Source organism: Myotis brandtii, unplaced genomic scaffold (assembly GCF_000412655.1).
Source record: "Myotis brandtii unplaced genomic scaffold, ASM41265v1 scaffold424, whole genome shotgun sequence".
Lineage (NCBI taxonomy): Eukaryota > Metazoa > Chordata > Mammalia > Chiroptera > Vespertilionidae > Myotis > Myotis brandtii.
Window position 1 is genome coordinate 2657288 of NW_005366245.1, and position 19399 is coordinate 2676686.

The 19399-nt window shown below is 38.8% G+C and overlaps 1 protein-coding gene across 5 annotated transcripts in view; it reads left to right on the forward strand.

The window, feature by feature from the left end:
- The window catches only part of WDFY3 (WD repeat and FYVE domain containing 3), a 245140-nt gene that overhangs the window by 199063 nt on the left and 26678 nt on the right, over window positions 1-19399 (forward strand). For all 5 annotated transcript variants that reach the window (XM_005874107.2, XM_014545987.1, XM_014545986.1 and 2 more), the window contains 10 exons: window positions 653-816; window positions 4559-4707; window positions 5802-5922; window positions 6500-6585; window positions 8342-8422; window positions 11124-11178; window positions 11439-11558; window positions 13475-13592; window positions 14766-14872; window positions 16497-16650. In XM_005874107.2, the coding sequence (XP_005874169.1) occupies window positions 653-816; window positions 4559-4707; window positions 5802-5922; window positions 6500-6585; window positions 8342-8422; window positions 11124-11178; window positions 11439-11558; window positions 13475-13592; window positions 14766-14872; window positions 16497-16650 (1155 nt within the window). The remainder of the gene's footprint in view (window positions 1-652; window positions 817-4558; window positions 4708-5801; window positions 5923-6499; window positions 6586-8341; window positions 8423-11123; window positions 11179-11438; window positions 11559-13474; window positions 13593-14765; window positions 14873-16496; window positions 16651-19399) is intronic.

Genomic DNA, 19399 nt, shown 5'->3' on the forward strand with positions numbered 1-19399 from the left:
GGTCAAGGGCATGTACCTGGGTTGCGGGCACATCCCCAGTGGGAGATGTGCAGGAGGCAGCTGATCGATGTTCCTCTCTCATCGATGTTTCTAACTCTCTATCTCTCTCCCTTCCTCTCTGTGGAAAGTCAATGAAATATATTTTAAAAAAAAAAAGCTTTCTTTAAAAAAAATAAATAAAAAAAAATTGTTATCTTTACTTTTGTTTCTGGTAGAAATTGATCATTTATTCATGGTATCTCCTCCATGACACTTGTCCATAGCAACACCATTCTTACCATTAATGATGCTAAACTCTCTGTTTATCATTATCTGATACTTACTTAGAATTTACTATTTATAACCATAGTGCTCAGTGCTTTTATTACATGAGTTACCTCATTTTGTCCTCCAACAATTCTCTAAGATAGGCAGTATTCCTATTCTAGTTTTATAGGTAAGAAAACTGAGATTCAGAGAGGGCAAATAATTCTCCAAAGTCACACAGCCATTTAATTCCAGAGTCTGTGTTGTTAACCATTGAACTGTGTTGCCTCCTATATCTTCCTGAGTTATCTCAAATTGGAAATGTATAGGAGGGGCTACATGAGACTAAACTGCTTCCCAAATGGCCCTGCAAGGTCACATGGCCCTCTTGGTTATTATCCTGTAGGTCTGGTCAAGCCTCCTCTAAAACGGTCCCGATCTGCACCTGATGGAGGTGATGATGAGAACCAGGAGCAGTTACAAGACCAGATTGCTGAGGGTGGCTCTATAGAAGAGGAGGAGAAAACAGACAACGCCACCCTACTTCGCCTCCTAGAGGACGGAGAAAAGGTACTGTGCTTCTGAAAAGTAAGGATTGTATGTAAGTAACTTGTTTCCAGTTTACAAGACTGGTTGATAGGGTGGCAGAAGATAAATATTTCAGCCTCTGTGATGAAATACAATATTAAACCACCTTTTGGGTTCAGTACTTTACTTCTCTCATCTTCAGGATTTTCTAACCTAGCTGATCACATAAAACAGCATGAAGTTTCATCAGACACAGTATTAACAATTGACACCTACTTCACCATCTTCCTCTATTCCCTTTATTAGACTGCAGTACTTGCTATAATTCTCTATTCCAAACCCATGTACACAACCCATTCTGGCCTTGTGCTTTTTCAACTCCATAACTCCAGTGATACCTACAAGAAGCTTCAGCCAATCTGCACCATCTCCACAGCCTCCTTCACTCATAGAACATTACTTTGCCTTTCTATTTCAGCCTCCTGCACCTTGCCCATCTCTCCAAGCTCCTCTTACTGACCCTGCCTTGTAGCCTGAGCCCCCTGCAGCATTGTGTGCTTTGCAGTTTACTACATCCATGATGTTATTTCTTCATTCTACACTTAACTCATTCTCTTCTCTGCCAAAATGCCTCTCTCTCCATCATTTGCATAACCTCTCCTTGTAACTCCCATTGATACAGTCTAATTTATTTGGATGTCTTTAATACTTAAATGTAGGAAGTGTTTCTTGATTGTCTTGCCAACTCAGGCTTGTCTAGATACCCTCCTGTATGCTTTTATAATGCCTTGTATATATTACTCTATTTTATTAGGTCCTGATTATTTATTCCTGTGTCTGTCTCTCCCCCTAGCCAGGGAGCTCCTGATAGGCCAGCACTGCTTCTTATTCCCACCCTATTGCTGTACAGCTCCACTCACTTAGCAGACACCCTGAAGCCTTAAGTGAAGGAGTGTTTGGTTGAGTAAATAAAGGGATAGAGGAAGGAAGGAAGGAGGGAAGGGAAGGGAAGGGAAGGGAAGGGAAGGGAAGGGAAGGGGGGGAAGGAAGGAAAGAAGGAAGGAAGGAAGGAAGGAAGGAAGGAAGGAAGGAAGGAAGGAAGGAAGGAAGGAAGGAAGGGGTAGTGAGCATCAACTGTTTAAAGGATTGTCTTTTGTCTATTATATTAGATCTTGGAATAACCCTTGAAATCTGGCCCACTCTGTAGTAGTAACCAGAAATCCTATCTAATAAAGCAGGAATATGCTAATTGACCCTCACACCATCACAAAGATGGTGGCACCCACAGCCAATAAGGAGGAAATATGTGAATTGACTGTCCCGCCCTCAAAGATGGCAGCGCCCACAGCCAATAAGGAGGGAATATGCTAATTAACTACCCTTCAAGATGGTGGCGCCCACAGCCAATAAGGAGGGAATATGCTAATTGACTGCCCCTCCCTCAAAGATGGCAGCGCCCACAGCCAATAAGGAGGGAATATGCTAATTGACTGCCCCTCCCTCAAAGATGGCAGCGCCCACAGCCAATAAGGAGGGAATATGCTAATTGACTGCCCCTCCCTCAAAGATGGCAGCGCCCACAGCCAATAAGGAGGGAATATGCTAATTGACTGCCCCTCCCTCAAAGATGGCAGCGCCCACAGCCAATAAGGAGGGAATATGCTAATTGACTGCCCCTCCCTCAAAGATGGCAGCGCCCACAGCCACAAGATGGCTGGCAGGGGAGGGCAGTTGTGGGTGATCAGGCCAGCAGGGGAGGGCAGTTGGGGGCAACCAGCCAGCAGGGGAGGGCAGTTGGGGGCAACCAGCCAGCAGGGGAGGGCAGTTGGGGGCAACCAGCCAGCAGGGGAGGGCAGTTGGGGGCAACCAGCCAGCAGGGGAGGGCAGTTGGGGGCAACCAGCCAGCAGGGGAGGGCAGTTGGGGGCAACCAGCCAGCAGGGGAGGGCAGTTGGGGGCAACCAGCCAGCAGGGGAGGGCAGTTGGGGGCAACCAGGCATGCAGGGGAGGGTAGTTAAGGGCAACCAGGCTGGCAGGGGAGGGTAGTTAAGGGTGAACAGGCCGTCAGGGGAGGGCAGTTGGGGGGGACGAGGCCGGCAGAGGAGGGCAGTTGGGGGCGACCAGGCCGGCAGGGGAGCAGTTAGGTGTCAATCAGGCTAGCAGGGGAATTGTTAGGGGGTGATCAGACTGGCAGGCAGAAGCGGTTAGGGGCAATCAGGCAGGCCATCAGGCGAGCGTTTAGGAGCCAGCAGTCCTGGATTGTGAGAGGGATGTCCGACTGGTGGATGTCCACCAGTCGGACATCCCCCGAGGGGGTCCCAGATTGGAGAGGGTGCAGGCTGGGCTGAGGAACACCCCCCCCTCCCCTGCACGAATTTCATGCACCGGGCCTCTATGTAGTATATAATTTTTTAAATTCTGTCCAAATGTATGGCCTTATTAATGTGGAATGAGAATATTTTTTAAAAACCATATAACTGCAAAAGTTCATTAAGTCTGAAGGAAGCACAAGAGAAGCTCTGAAGTCTTGGGAATGTTATATTTCTTCATTAGGATGCTGGTTGCAGCATATTTAGCATTTGAAAATCCAAGCTGTGCATTTATGAAAAACATTTTTCTGTATGTATGTTACACTACACTAAAGGTACTTTAAAAGTGCATCATTATTTTTCCTGTAACATTCTACCATTTTATTATTGAAGCAGTTCAAATGTGGCTATGAATATTGACTTACATTTGTATATTTTAGAAAATTACTTTCTAATGCTGTCACTTGTCAAACTTTTAATCTCATGATTACAGTTTTTACTGTTTTAAGATTCAGTAGTACAAGAAGTATATTCAAACTGATATTTATTTGACATTTGTTTGCCTGTGGTTTAGTTGTTGATCTTTTTCCTTGACCCGTGTTGAACTGAGTTTAAACAAGAAAGAATTTTTAACACATCCTGCTCATTGGAGAGAAAACAATACTTACATTGAGAGATTCAGTGATTCCTTCCTTCTATGAGGAAAATATAACTTATGCCAATTTGGGCTTTTTACAATGGCATAACAGTCGGCCAGGCAGGTGGAATCCAGGAGGGAGCGGATAGGGACCAATTCCAGTTCTAGTTCCAGGAGTTGTTATGGAAAAAGGAAAAGTGAGCTGTGTGGAAGAGAAAATAGCCAACAGTTGCAAACATGAATATGTAAATTATCTTGCTCTCACAACAAGCTAGTGTGCATTTGAAATTTACAAACAAAGACACAGAGGCCCAGAGAAATTAGGAAACTTGGCTAGATCTACAATAAGTAACAAAACCGGGAATTCACTCAGGATTGTTAGGCTCCCCAGACCTTTTTCACTTTGTATCATCTTGGCTCACACAGGACTCAGTCCTAATCTGTTTACATGTATGCCTCAGTTCCCTTTCCTGCCAAGTTTTCTGTCTGTCTCCCTCATTATCGAACTAGTTCATCACCTGTGGAACCTGGTACATATGTGCCTGGCACATAGTGAGTATCAGTGAATATTGAGAAAAATGGATGATGCATGGGGGTGGATGGATATGACTGAATGGTTGTTGTTTTTTTTACTGAGGTCAACTACAAATCAGTCTTAGCAGATTCTCTTTAATATGCTTACACTCATTTACTATGCTTGGCTCAGGGGATGCCATCACAGAGGGACCTTGGTAAAATCCTGTTTGCCCATTAAATCCATGTTTTAAAACATTTTGTTTCAGTTATATCAAAATAAAATAAAAATCTATGTTAATGAATGTTTATGGTTTTCCTTTATAGATCCAACACATGTACCGTTGTGCTCGAGTCCAGGGCCTGGATACCAGTGAGGGGCTGCTTCTCTTTGGTAAAGAGCACTTTTATGTGATTGATGGATTTACAATGACAGCAACCAGGGAAATAAGAGACATTGAAACTTTACCTCCAAAGTAAGTAGATGAATGAAGAGACATACAGTACAGCTATCTTTAGAAAACAATATTATTCACATTTTGTTTTTTAATCCAGAAATTGTGTTTCAAATAATGTTATCTCTCAGTTTGTGTGCATCCATGTTAAATATTCACAAGGGTTATAGTTATTTAAAAGTAATAAAAAAATGGCTTTATATTTCAAAATGAAAACTAAAGTTTTGACTATGCATTAATAATATTAGACATCAAATTTCTTGTATTATAATCTATATGTTTATAAACTTATTCTGAATTTGCAAATTGTTCTTTTTAAAAAATTTTAGTATAAGCACAGTTTTAGAGAAAACGCAGGCCACTGCACAACCCTCCTGGGTGCCCTGGGTACCCTGGAAGCAGTGTGACCGGGGCTCAGGCAGCAGTGAGCTGAGTCTTACCCATCTGCCCTTCTTCTGCCAGTTCCGTGATGGAAGTGATAGTGGGTAATGGAAAACCCAGAAGGCAGACCAAGCTAGAAGGAAGATGAAAAGCTAAACGCTTAGAAATTCAACACATTTTTCTCTTCTTTTGCCATTTTGAACACCTAACACTGTTGAATGTAGACATGATCTTTGCAATTCATTCCTAAGAGATATTTCATATATGGTAGTCACTTTCAGCAACAATTAGGACCACATTATGACTTTCATGGGCCCCTTTCTCCATATAAAAATATTAAAATTTATATTTATGACTTGGTTTAAAGATGAATATATCCATATTATATATTAAAACATATTCTTCTGCCTAAAACTTTAATTTTGTTCTTCTGGTTTTAAAAGAAATTAAAACATTTTCTTGGGCCCCTGAAAGTATTTAGATCTAGGCACTGTGTCTGATTGATAAGTTGGCCCTGATAGCAATAATGGGATTTTAAAATTAACTTCATCAAAGGAGGTTGCTCGTGTGCTGAGTAGCTGACAAATTAGTCTCTTCAATATATTTTTTGAAGTGAATATTCTGATATACTGTTCTCCCTTCTATTCATATGTTGAGAATAACAGCTTTTGTTGAACTCTGAATTTATCTCTCGCTGTGTTTTTGTTTATCTCCTTTCCCTTGGCTGCCTATAGTATGCATGAGCCAATTATTCCTAGAGGAGCCAGGCAAGGCCCCAGTCAGCTCAAGAGAACGTGCAGCATTTTTGCGTATGAAGATATCAGGGAGGTACATAAAAGGAGGTATCTCCTGCAGGTGGGTTGACTTAGTAGTACCCAGTGTTTTGTCATGTTCCTTTATTCAAAGCATGTATTATTTTAAAACTGATGCATGCCATGAAAACCCTCGCAGGATCTGCATTATCCCTTAGAGTATTTCATAGATTATTCCTTAAATTTGGTTATGTGACAGACAAACTGACATCATACGGTGCATAACTCTGTATAATGCATCTCTTTAAAAAAAAACACCATAAAAAAAACCTAAAACTTAAGTGATATCTTGGTCACCCATCCTTATCTATAGCTATCCAAGTCAACATTATAATTGCCTTTTAATATAAAAATTACATCTTCCTTATAATTTTACAAAATTATAACTTTTTGATTATTTTATTTTACCATTCTATTATGAAATATTTTAGAAAAAAATTTGAGAACACGTTTGAAACAAATTGGCTCTGTTTACTTTGTAATTGAATCTGCTGGGAATTTATGAAGTGTTCTTCAATGGGTTAACTTTTTCAAATTCGTAGAAATTGATAGTGGAAAAAGTTAATATGTAACCTTATTTGTGTTTTTCTCTATGTCTTTTTTTTCTCTGATCATTTCAGCCTATTGCTGTGGAAGTTTTCTCTGGAGATGGACGGAATTACCTCCTTGCTTTTCAGAAAGGAATTAGAAATAAAGTCTATCAAAGGTATTGCTTATTAGGAATACTTGATAATGCTATCATGGGAAGAGATAGAAGGGAAACTAGTACCAGTTTACTAGTAGCTAGTTTTTAAAAATCTAGAATTTAGATCAGTGAATTAATTTCTTTGAGGAAAATATTTGTTTCACTTTTGCCAACCTCTTTAAACATGATTCTTCTAACTCAGCGGTTCTCAACCTGTGGGTCGCGACCCCTTTGGGGGTCGAATGACCCTTTCACAGGGGTTGCCTAAGACCTTCGGAAAACACATATATAATTACATATTGTTCTTGTGATTATTCACTAAATATTAAATATAATCAATTTGTAACAATGAAATTGGGGATCAGCACAACATGAGGAACTGTATTAAAGGGTCGCGGCATTAGGAAGGTTGAGAACCACTGTTCTAACTAGCTTTTATAATGATGCTATTTTATTTTGAAATGCCATTTTTTCTTCTGGTAACGTATAGTTATCATTCAAAACCACTTTCATCACTAAGTCCTGCATCTCTAAATGTAAAAAGATGGTGAAGTGTAGCTTCAAAAATAATACTTCAGGTTCCAAATAGGCTTTCTTCATATTGAACAGAGAGACCAAATTTCCTTAGAAATTATACTCATATGAGACTTTCTCTGGTCTTGGAAGGGACGTTGGATACCTTCACCATTGGAAAAGTAGTACAAGTAAAGCACCTACTCTAATATAACCCTATTTTATTTTGGATAAAAATATATTTCAAATTTACTTTAAAAACCTCAAAGTACATATCCATGGCATTTGAAGATATTTCTGTTGGATGTATGAATAATGAGGCTTTATGCACTGATCATAGATAGGAGAGACCTCTTACTCTTTGAAGGGTGGTGTAGATCCTGCAGGCCCTCTAGTAAGGGAAGTTTTCTGTTTCAATTCATTCCATGAGGAACAACGAATGTCAAACAGCATTGCTAATCGTTGCAGTACAGTAATGTTAGTTAGCAGTGAGCACCTGGGAATGAGGGCGGGTCTTCAGGTGCAGTGGTTGTGAGTGTTGGTTGGGAAATCAGAACCCCCTTCACGTATGGGAAGAGCTAAGTTAAAGTGACTGAAATTTCAGTTATCTACCTTGTTAATCTCTAAGGGTGCTATTGTTTTCAGCGCTAGGAAATTATTTGCTCTTCATAACTGGAAACCATTACAAGGAGATGAATTCTCTTTCTGTGAGACATTTCTGTGTCTGTGCCACATTCAAGGTCTGCATTCATTCCAAGAATTTCCACATAATTCTCTTTGCCTTTAAGAAATGTATGTTGACATTGTAAGCAACTCTGAAAAAAAGTATAAGATTATCACATAAAGTTCCTTACCTTATGTGGGTCTTCATTTATTTAGTGCTGTGTCTGTTCTATCATTTTAGCTATCAGGATTACTTGCTGTCATGTGCATACTTAGCTGTTAATCACTCTCTAGGACTTCATTAAGTTGACTCAATTCCTGTGAATCCATGCTGCACACAAGGCCTTTGCTTCCTGCAACATGGCAGCATATGTAAAAGGCCAAATCATTGATTTTGCTGTGGGCCTTTATTATTTGGCTGCAGAAGCGACCATCTTATCCTAACAGTGTTCTATTATGTGTTCCCGCTGCCTGCCATTTATTGGGAAACAGAGGAGTAAATGAAACAAGATGTAAATGCATCATCCGTCCTTTCTCAAGCTCTCATTAGATCCTGACTGAGACTTCACTTTCAATTTTATGCTATTTTTAAATTTTCCAGGTTTTTGGCTGTAGTTCCATCTCTAACTGACAGTTCCGAGTCTGTGTCTGGGCAAAGACCAAACACAAGTGTGGAGCAGGGGTAGGTGTTTGCTTCATGCATTATAATTTAATAGTGAAATTGCAATGTTTGTATCTGGACAGCATTATTTAATATTTCAGATGAGTGTTTTCTCTTCCTGGTGGTTGCACAAAATTGTTTGATTACTGAAAACTAGAAGGAAAAAAGAAAATGTGTGCATGACCACTCAGGTCAAATCAGTGCTCCCATTTTGATCAGTTTTCTTGGAGTCTTTTAAGCATGCATATATTACTATATACATAACTAAGTTCATACAATACAGATTTCTGTTTTGCTTCTTCCATTCAGTGTTATATGTAATGGTTTCCCCTGCTTTAAAAAAATTCTTCACAAACATTACTTTTATTTGCTACCTATTCAACATATGTGTAAAACATTTTTTTACTTGTGGATATTTCATTTTTATCATGTTCCCTTCTAATGATAATGCAAGTGTGATTCCTGATTATTTTTTTTAGGGTGAAGTCCTCTCAATAAAATAAAGGGAATGAATTTGAAGGCTTTTGATACACAAAACCAACTTAATTTCCATAAAAATATGCACGTTTGTATTCCATCATTTGTGGATAAGTTTAGTTGTCTCCATAAGATGCTTCTCAACTCTTTATATTTTTTACCAGTTTCATAAAGTGGTTTTTTCAGATTTTAAATGAGCATGTCTTTTATTATTAGTGCTAGAGCTCAGTAAATGTCAGCCACTTAAAATCATCATTTGGGGATTATCTGTAACTTTTGCCCATTTTTTTTCTGAGGTTGGTGGTGGTGGTGGTTTGATTTTTTTCTTTAAATTGAGGTATAATTGACATATAACATTATATTAGTTTCAGGTATACAATATAATGACTTAATATTTATATATATTGTGAAATGACCACCACAGTAGTTTAAATAGTTAACCTCTCTCTTCTCTTGAGTTTTTATCAATTTTTATGGGATTTTTCAATAATAATGTATTATTACTCCTATGTTTGTCATATTTTTCGCAAATTGCCCAGGCTTCCTCTTGATTTTGTTTTTTCACATTTAAAGTAAAACTTCTGTTTTTATGTGTTCACACCTACCAGTGCTTCCTTATGCTCTTTTCAGCTGCTTTTACTCTTAGAAGTCCTTCTGGATGATGTAGATACTTTAAGAATCCACACACCCAGCTCCATTCATAGTCACTCGGAACTGTGGTCCTTTATAATCCACTGGAAGAGAAGCAGGGCTACAAATTAATTATTACAACCTGCAAAAAAAATGACTTAAAACTACTGGAGATTATGTAATTTGTAAATAAAATTTGAGTCCAGCCTGTGTATATCTAAATATATTAAATTCGTGTATTTCTTTTTAGGTTGTTGCTTTTATTTTTCTTTAGCCAAGATTTAGCAAATATAAATGCTAACTACATGTTTTTATTAGCCTCAGAAGCATGTTTTGCTCCTAATTATGTGTGTTGTTAACATAAAAACGGGAAGTGAAAGGTTCCCCTAGAGCACATCCAGCCTTTTTCTACGTATAATCAAATCGCTAGTACTTTCATCTGCCCTGATCATCTTCAACTTGCTATTTTCATTGTTCTTGCTACTTTTTGTGCTGAATTGGCAGTTCTTGAAGAACTTCTAAAAGCTCAAAGGCAAGAAGCAGACATTCATTTCCAACTTTAATCTTCTTTCCAATTGTTCCCTTTCTTATAAGGTTGAGGAGTGATCATAGCTCTTTTTCCAGGGAGAGCACCCTATACATTCAGTTTTCCTAATGGGAAGAAGAATTTATAAGTATAAATGGAAAGTGGTATCTATGCCATTGAGCTGAATCTATTAATTTCCTTTCAGTCAATAAAATGCATAGTTAAGTGTTTGCTTTCTGGTTTAACAGCCACTTTGCAATCTTCAAAATATAATTATCAGTGTTATAAAGTTGGTAAACCTAAAGAAGGATTTTAGCCCAGCCTGTGTGGCTCGGTGGTTGAGCATCAACCTATGAACCAGGAGGTCACAGTTCGATTCCTGGTCAAAGCACATGCCTGGTTGCCCCCAAGCTCAATCCCCAGTGGGTGGCAATCAATGATTCTTTCTCATCATTGATGTTTCTGTCTTCTCTCTCCCTCTTCCTTCCTCTCTGAAATCAATAAAAAAAAATTTTTAAATAAGGATTTTATAGCATTCTAGAAAAGGCTGCTATCAAAAAATGTCCACAATTTTAAATAATCTGAACAGCAGTGACTTTCCTGTCAAAATAATTTATATTCTCATTCACTTTCAACATCTCTTTTAGAAAATATGCTGTGTACCTACTATGTACAAAATATTGTGTATTATTTGTTATTCCAACATAATGTCTTTACATCCTTTTACATAGTGATTATTGGAAAAGGCAGAAGGTTGTACTAGATAATTGTTTTTAAAACTCTTTGCCATTACCCACAGTAAAAAATATATTCTACATTGTATCCCACAACACACAAACTGAGGTAGAAAAGCTAAGACAAAATTCACTGAAAATAATTTCATTACTATATGTGATGACTCCCAATGTTCTGTGTTCTTCCATTCAATTCCATGTTATTTTATTTTTAAGAAGATGAAACTGATTTATGACCCTCTAATAGGTCCTCCATAGTCTGAATAATTCTTGGACCAGGTGACTTAAAATTGTCAACTCTAAATTAGTCATTTAAAATTCTTTTGTCTACAGTGTATTTATTTATTGATTTCAGGTCTGGGTTGCTTAGTACTTTGGTTGGAGAGAAGTCTGTCACCCAGAGATGGGAGGTAAGCTTAATGAAAACGGAAGCTTCCTTTGTAATTTATAGTTGGATGGTGCAAGTCATACAGCTAAAAAGGCACTTTAATAACCCTTAAAATAAGTACCATAGAAAAATGTCTTATTTTTGTTCTTTTTAGAAAAAGTTGTGATGTTCTGAAATCTATAAGAAATTGTTCTTTACCTCATTTTGCATATAACATTTTAAAAAGTGAACATAGTGAATGTAATCGATTGCTCTAAAATGAACCCTTATCTCTTTCCCAAGAGAGGTGAAATCAGCAACTTCCAGTATTTGATGCACTTGAACACTTTGGCTGGCAGATCATACAATGACCTCATGCAATATCCTGTGTTTCCTTGGATCCTTGCAGATTACGACTCAGAGGTAAATCTCGAGTCATTTTGTGTAAGTGGAAAACATTTTCAAAAGTAATTAAGAGATACTGCAATGGCTTAGATGTTTTATAGTTTAAAGTTCTCAGCAGGCACTTATTCCAAGAAGATGAGAAGAGCTTTAGATTGGACTTGTACAGAATGTGGATAATTGACCAACTTCTTGGGTATTTATTCATAACCTCTATTTGGTTTCCTTAAGTGCTAATTAATTTGTATCCACTGGTGGATGTCTCTCTGCTCTCTGCACTGTGGCCATTGTCAGAAACAGAAATCTACTTGAGTCATCCCTCTGTTTAAAATGATTCAGTGAATCATCATCACGATTTGGAGAGAATTTAAAAGCCTCAGTACTGTGCCCTTTACAAAGTAACTCCTAGGAATCTGTCCTTTGTGTGGTCCCAGGATTGCTATTTGGGCTACCTGTCCATCTCCTTGACGTCTTTCAATTGCTCTGCACACGCTATACCCCTAGTGTGGAGTTCTCCCAGTGCTCTTGCACACCTTCTCTCCCATTACACATTCACCTGGCTAGCTCCATTCCACCCTGCAGGACACATGCGGGTATCACTGTCCTGAAGCTGTGTCTTGTTATAATCATGATTTGTGTTTGACCCTACTTGATTGTGAGGTCCTTGAGCACAAAGACTATTTTACATGTCTCTCAATTCCCAACCTCTACAATAATGCCTGGTACTTAGCATACACTTTAATGTTTGTTGAATTAACCAAAAAAATATTTATGAGATATTTTGCATATAGATTTTGAGGGGACAAATGTACTAATTTGACTTGTATTTATAAATGTGGATCAATTTCTCCTGCCCAAGACTTTTAAAGTACAAGTTTGGCAAAATTGGTTGGTTATGATGCCCTATTAAAAGAATACAAATTAACTATCCCACAGATACATATTTCAAATTTCTACTTTTAAAACCCTCAGGATGTAAATTCAGGTTTACTTTCAAATATATGAGTTAGGTCAACTAGAGATGAGCTTTAAAATAATCTGGCAGACTGAAAGATTCCATCTCAGTCACAGTCACTTGGCCTGGTCTGATGCCTTTTAGAGGTGAATGAATTCCTGAGTGTTCTACTTTATGTCATTTTCCAATCACCCCTATGAAGGAAATGCTCAAACGTAAGGTCAGCGTGAAACAGGGGAGGTGGAGAAGAGAACAGAGAGGAGATTTGTTCCTCTAGGTCAGCAGTTCTCAACCTGTGGGTCGCGACCCCTTTGGGGGTCGAACAACCCTTTCATAGGGGTCGCCTAAGACCATCGGAAAACACATATATCATTACATATTGTTTTTGTGACTAATCACTATGCTTTAATTATGTTCAATTTGTAACAATGAAAATATATCCTGCATATCAGATATTTACATTACGATTCATAACAGTAGCAAAATTACAGTTATGAAATAGCAATGAAAATAATTTTATGGTTGGGGTCACCACAACATGAGGAACTGTATTAAAGGGTCGAGGCATTAGGAAGGTTGAGAACCACTGCTCTAGATACTAGTATGTGGGTGACAGAGGATAAAGATGAATTGGAGCTTTTGTGTCCACAGTCTCCTGCTGTGTCCTTGCCAAGACTGGAGAGGATTTTCCCTCCTCCTCCTCATCTCCAGACATGGGTCCTGAGTGCCCTCCTCTGTCAACACTTAATTTCCAAAGCAGTTGTCTTCAAACCGAGCCACTTAACAAACTGCCATGTACCTCTCTATAAAGTGTGAATGACCAGTAGGTGCATGGCATTGTTTTGGAGTCCAGTTCTGCTGTGGGACCTGAAAGATACTAGCACATTTACAAGTCACCATTGTCAGCTGTAGCCACCATTATGGGAATGGTGGGAATAGTGGGTGTATGGTAATGTGGAACTAGGTTTATTTTGTATTTTAGGAGGTCGATCTTACTAATCCCAAGACATTTAGAAACCTGGCGAAGCCGATGGGAGCACAGACAGATGAACGATTAGCTCAATATAAGAAGCGATATAAAGACTGGGAAGACCCTAATGGTAAGTAACTTTTCTTGTCATAAACTTTTACCTAATTACAAAATTAAGCCGTTAATTTAGTGGTCTGACCTCCTTGCATCTTTCCCAAATTGCTTATATACCATTATCTCTGTATATGCACACATCTATACAGCTATCAGAGTAGAAAATCTGGTTTTGCATGCCAACTGATGGCCATGTTTAGAAGGGATTTTTTTAGGTAGCCTATCAGGTACTGGCAGAAAACTAAGTAAAGTATGTCGTTTGGCACAGGGCAGAAATTTCCCATGATAATGTGCCTTTACTTTGATCATATGTAGGCTAGGAATTACTCTTTCATTTATTGACTCAATTTTTAGAACCCTTTTGCATTAAAAAAAATAATAATAAATTGACTACCTTCTGAAACACCTCAGTTTACTTACATATTATTTATTATTATGTTTAATGTTTATCATGTGTGCCTCGAAAATAAGCAAAAGAAAGGCAGGAGGGAACTAAGTCTAACAGTATTCCCTATGTGGACTCTTTTTTCCCATTGATTTTTATAAAGAGTGGAAGGGAGGGAGGGAGAGAAGCATTGATGTGAGAGAGACACATTGGTTGGTTACCTCCCACACAGCCCCAACCATGGCCAGGGATCAAACCTGCAGCCCAGGTATATGTCCTTGACTGGGAATTGAACTCACGACCCTTCAGTGCATGGGCTGACACTCTAACCACTGAGCAAAACCAGCCAGGGGCTCTTCCCCCGCCCCCCCCCCCGAAAAAAAAAAAGTAGTAAAAATTGCATAATATTCATAGACAATTTAGGGAAATATGGTGATGCAGAGCCAGAACCTAATGAAAAGTATCTGCGAGTCAAATATCCTGCTTTAGTGGAGATGTTTTGCTCTTCAGAGTTATCTATTACAATTAGCCTCAAAACAGGAATTGCTAGACATGCTAAGTTTGAGGGGAAAGGCATCAGATTATACTTACTTTTCATTACTGCCCAATATGTAAGTGAGAGGAACAGTGTCACCACAAAGTTTTCATGCTACAAACGCCAGCACTAGCTGTATTTAGTGTCACAGTTGTATTTAGTGTCACTAGCTGTATTTAGTGTCATCAGCATTTTTAAGCATATTAATACTAATACTATTTTTTATGTTTACTCTTTTGTTTTCAATGTTGCTGTAATTTTTTGAGCAGGAGAAACTCCAGCCTACCACTATGGGACCCACTATTCATCTGCCATGATTGTGGCTTCATACCTAGTGAGGATGGAGCCTTTCACACAGATATTCTTACGGCTACAGGTAAAACTCTAAATTCTGAATTGTCCCATTCTGCACAAGCCTTCTTTCTATTTAAAATTGTTGCTTTTTAAAAATATACTGTTATCTTGCCTTACAAGAGGACCCATAATCAAAACATAATTAAAGTGAAATTTTGCTGTACCAAAATTGATGAATAAGCCAGAATTTGTTTACAATAAACAAGTGCCAAGGTCCTTTAGTCAAATAAGCAAGTAGCATATGCTTTCTGGCCAGGCATATGGAATTCAGCCTTAATTGGTTGAATTCAACAAACATTTAAAAAAAAAAAGAAAGAAAAGTCATTAGTCTAGCTCATTTGCTGTTTTCTTAATTATAGGTGCTTTTCTCCACATTCTCTTTCATTTATTCAGACAGCATTCTGGTGCTTGGAGTACTTTAATGAATAAAGGCAAAAGCCTTGCCGTGTAGAGCTTATATACTATTTTGGTTGAGGGAGCCAGTCAAACAGAATGAATAACTATATTGTCAAGTGTTTTAGAATGTGATAAATGCTGTCAGAAAAATATAGATCAAGGAAAGGGGAATGGGAAGTACAGGAATGGGAGGCAGGGGAGGTTACAATGCAGTTTTTAAAAAAATATGTTTTTATTGATTTCAGAAAGGAAGGGAGAGGGAGAGAGAGATAGAAACATCAGCGATGAGAGAGAATCATTGATCGGCTGCCTCCTGCATGCCTCACACTGGGGATTGAGCCTGCAACCCGGGTATGTGCCGATGCTCAATCACTGGCCCACATTAGCCAGGCACAATGCAATTTTAAGGAATGATCAGAGTAGGTCTTCTTTAAAAGGTAACATCTGAACAAAAACTTTAAGGAGGAAAGGGAGTTAATCATTCCAGTGTCTGGTGAAAGTGTGTTCTAGGCAAAGGGCACAGCCCAGGCAAGGCCCCAAGTCAAGTGTAATGCCTGAGATGCCTCAGAAACAACAAGGAGGCCAATGTGTCTGGAGCAGAGTAAGTGTGGGGAGAAGTCCTAGAGGCCAGATTGTGTGATGGCCACAGTGAACTTCATCATAGAGACGGTTATTCTGTGTTCGCTTAAAACATAGCATAACGAGCTTGATTGAGGAAGAGATTGGTGGGCAAAAGAAATCCCATTTCTATTTGAATTTGTCTTATCAATCTATATATTTTTGATCACCTTCCTAGTTCTCCACTTAATTCTCATTGGTGTGAGAACTTCAATGTAATGTTATTTGTGAAATTAGTCAAGCACATATATACCTGGAACATCTCCAACTGTGAATGACTATAATCTTTAAGAGAGCATCAAAATGTGGAAGACTTGGTATTCCTTATTGTCTTGCCTCTCTCTAAAAACTAGTATTTTTTTAAATGGCTTTTTAAAGTCTTTACATTTGGATTTCACTTTGATTACAAAACAAATACATTGAGCACCCTTTGTAAAGAAAACCCCAGAAATAATTAATTAGATTAATTTTGGGGGGTGATCATTTAAAATGTAGTGTATTTGACATAGGATGATGGGAAATGGAAAGGTCAGCAAACATCGACTTAGGGTTTTCAAGCCCTTGAGCTTGACTGAAGCTGTGAGGCGGGACTTCTTCTCTAATAGGGAGGTGCCTTCTCATTCTGCCCACAGGGAGGCCACTTTGACCTGGCTGACCGGATGTTTCACAGTGTGCGGGAGGCCTGGTACTCAGCATCAAAGCACAACATGGCAGACGTGAAAGAACTGATCCCAGAATTTTTTTACTTACCAGAATTCCTGTTCAATTCCAACAACTTTGATCTGGGTACGTAGAGCGGTGGCACTGTTTTAGAAATGTCATCCAGGAAGACATTGGTAAAAATAAGTCACTTTTCTAAAGACTGCAGTACACACTGAGGAGATGGCACTGTGGTTCAGCTGCCACGTTGACTGTAATTGGGTGTCTGCGATTAAGTAGAAAAAGAAAAATGGCTGTTTCAAACCTAGAGTCTGGGAAACAATTATAAATTGACACAGATTACATCTACTGGTCAGAACATTGTTATGTCAATGAAAACAGACTGAGGTAAAAATTTATTTGAGAATTATTGCAATTGAAACCCATTAGTAGCCAAGAGTGGTGTATCCAAATTTTCATGTATTATTTAAATCTTATGTATTGCTTGAAGCATTCTCAGCTTACATGTTATATGTTTTAAAATTAGAATTTCATAATAACTGTAAGTAAATTCCTTTTCTTATCCTGCTAGGGTACTGATTTCTAGAAAAACAGGACCAAATCAACATTTATAAAAGGGAGAGAGATTTCATCAATGCTCTGCTCCCTGTGTGTTATCTAAGAGCTACAGGAAATTGATTTGACTTTGGTTACAGTTTCTTGGAACACAGTTTGCTGATCTATGTTTCTGGTTATTTCTTTTAAAACATATAATAATTCCATTGTTTCCACTGTAGGATATTTCTGCCAGATATTCTTCTGTCTTATATTTTTTTATACCTTCTACTTTATACTGTATTTAAGAGTTCAACATATAAATCATTACTATACTACCTCAAAATGTTTCATTAACAGAAAATTCAGGAAGCTATTCATATCTAATTATTTGAGTGATTTTTTTTAAAGACAATTTTAACTTAATATATCCATCAGCAGTCCTAACTTTGTGAAATTATAGCTCCAGGTCCAATGGAAAAGATAATATGACTCTCTGAGTAGCCCCAGCACAAGTCCTGAAGTTGAGTCTCATTACTTCTGATTGGTCCTGGAGCTCACCCATGAGTAGCTAAAGACACCAAGTTCTAGGACTTGGAGTTGGAGGGAGTGATGGTTACTGGAAGGAATAGAATGGATAGTAAATAAGGAAAAACAACTGATGTGTACACAGCATTTGCATATGGCTACACATTAATGTTATATTAGGTTTACTTATAGTTCTCCTTCGGAAAAGGACTGTCTTCCCTAGGGACATCACTTTCCAAGACACAAATATGGAAAGGTACAGAAAGAGATACCCTCGATCTTTCAGAAACACTGGATCCATTATAATAGTCTGTGTTGCAAAAATGTTTTAGCCAGACTACTTACAAACCCAGCCAAATGCTCCACTTTCACGTGCATAATAAAAGAAGGACCGTGTGACTCTGTCACACTCACCTTCATAAAAAATCACCTTTCTTCCATGAAATCGCAGACTACATAAAGCACTATTTGCTTGTAAGACCTATAGCCATAAAACTGTAAGAGAAAAGCATAGGGTTAAATCTTAACGATTTTGTATTAGGCAATGGATTCTTAGATGGGATATCAAAAGCACAAGCAACAACAACAAAAGAGAATTGAAACTGATCAAAATTCAAAACTTTCTGCATTCAAGGACATTATGCAGAAAGTGAAAAGAAAACCTTCACAAAGAAAATGATGTGTCTTACAAGGTCCTAGTGTCCAAAATATGAAGAACTCTTACTGTTCAACAACAAAAAGATGAACAATTCAATTTTAAAATGGGCAAAGGACCTGAATAGAAATTAGTCAAATGCCCAATAAGCACATGAAAGATGTTCATTATCAGTAGTCATTAGGGAAATGCAAATCAAAACCACAGTGAGGTGCCACTGTACATCTAAATATGGCTTATAATGTAAAAAACAAAAATGCGCACTAACAGAAAACATCAAGGACTGTGGAGAAATTAGAACCTTGTCCGTTGCTTATGGAAATGTAAAATAGTTCAGCCTCTGTGGGAAGCAGTGTGGAAGTTTCTCAAAAATTTAAACATAGAATTACCATATGACCCAGCAATTCCACTCCTAGGTATATGTCTCAGAGAACTAGAACAGGGCATCAAGTGCATGTACCCTCATGTTCAAAGAGGCACTGCCTATAATATCCAAATGGTAGAAACAGCCCACGTATCTATCAGTGAATAAACAAATTGTGGAATCTATCTATATATATAAAAGCCTAAGTGACCGTTCAACTGTCCGACCGGTAGCTATGATGTGCAATGATCACCAGGGGGCAGACGCTCAACACTGGAGCTGCTGAGCTGCAGTGATTTGGCAGCTGCGGTTCTCAGGTGACGCACCTGGAACCAGAGAAGGGGGAGCCTGATTCCAGGGTGCATCACCCGAAAACCGCCCTCTCGCAATCCGGGACCCCACGGGGAAAGTCGGAGAGCCGGTTTTGGCCCATTCCCCACAGGCCTGGCCAAGGGACCCCACCGGTGCACAAACCCATGCACTGGGCCTCGTCTACACTAATAAAAGACAAAGATGCTAATTGACCATGCCTTCGCTACACCCTAAGCCACACCCACCAGCCAATCAGAGCGACTATATGCAAATTAACCCAACCAAGATGGCGGCCGGCAGCCACGGAGCTGGAGCAAGCAGGAGGCTTGGTTGCCCAGGCGATGAAGGAAGCCAAGCTTCCTGCCTGCTCTGAGCCGGCTGTGGCCTCCGCTCATGGCAACAAAGTTTCAATTATAGAAGACAAATAAATCCCAGATACCTGCTTCCAGCCAGCCTCCACTGGGAGCTTGGGTGGCTGGGGG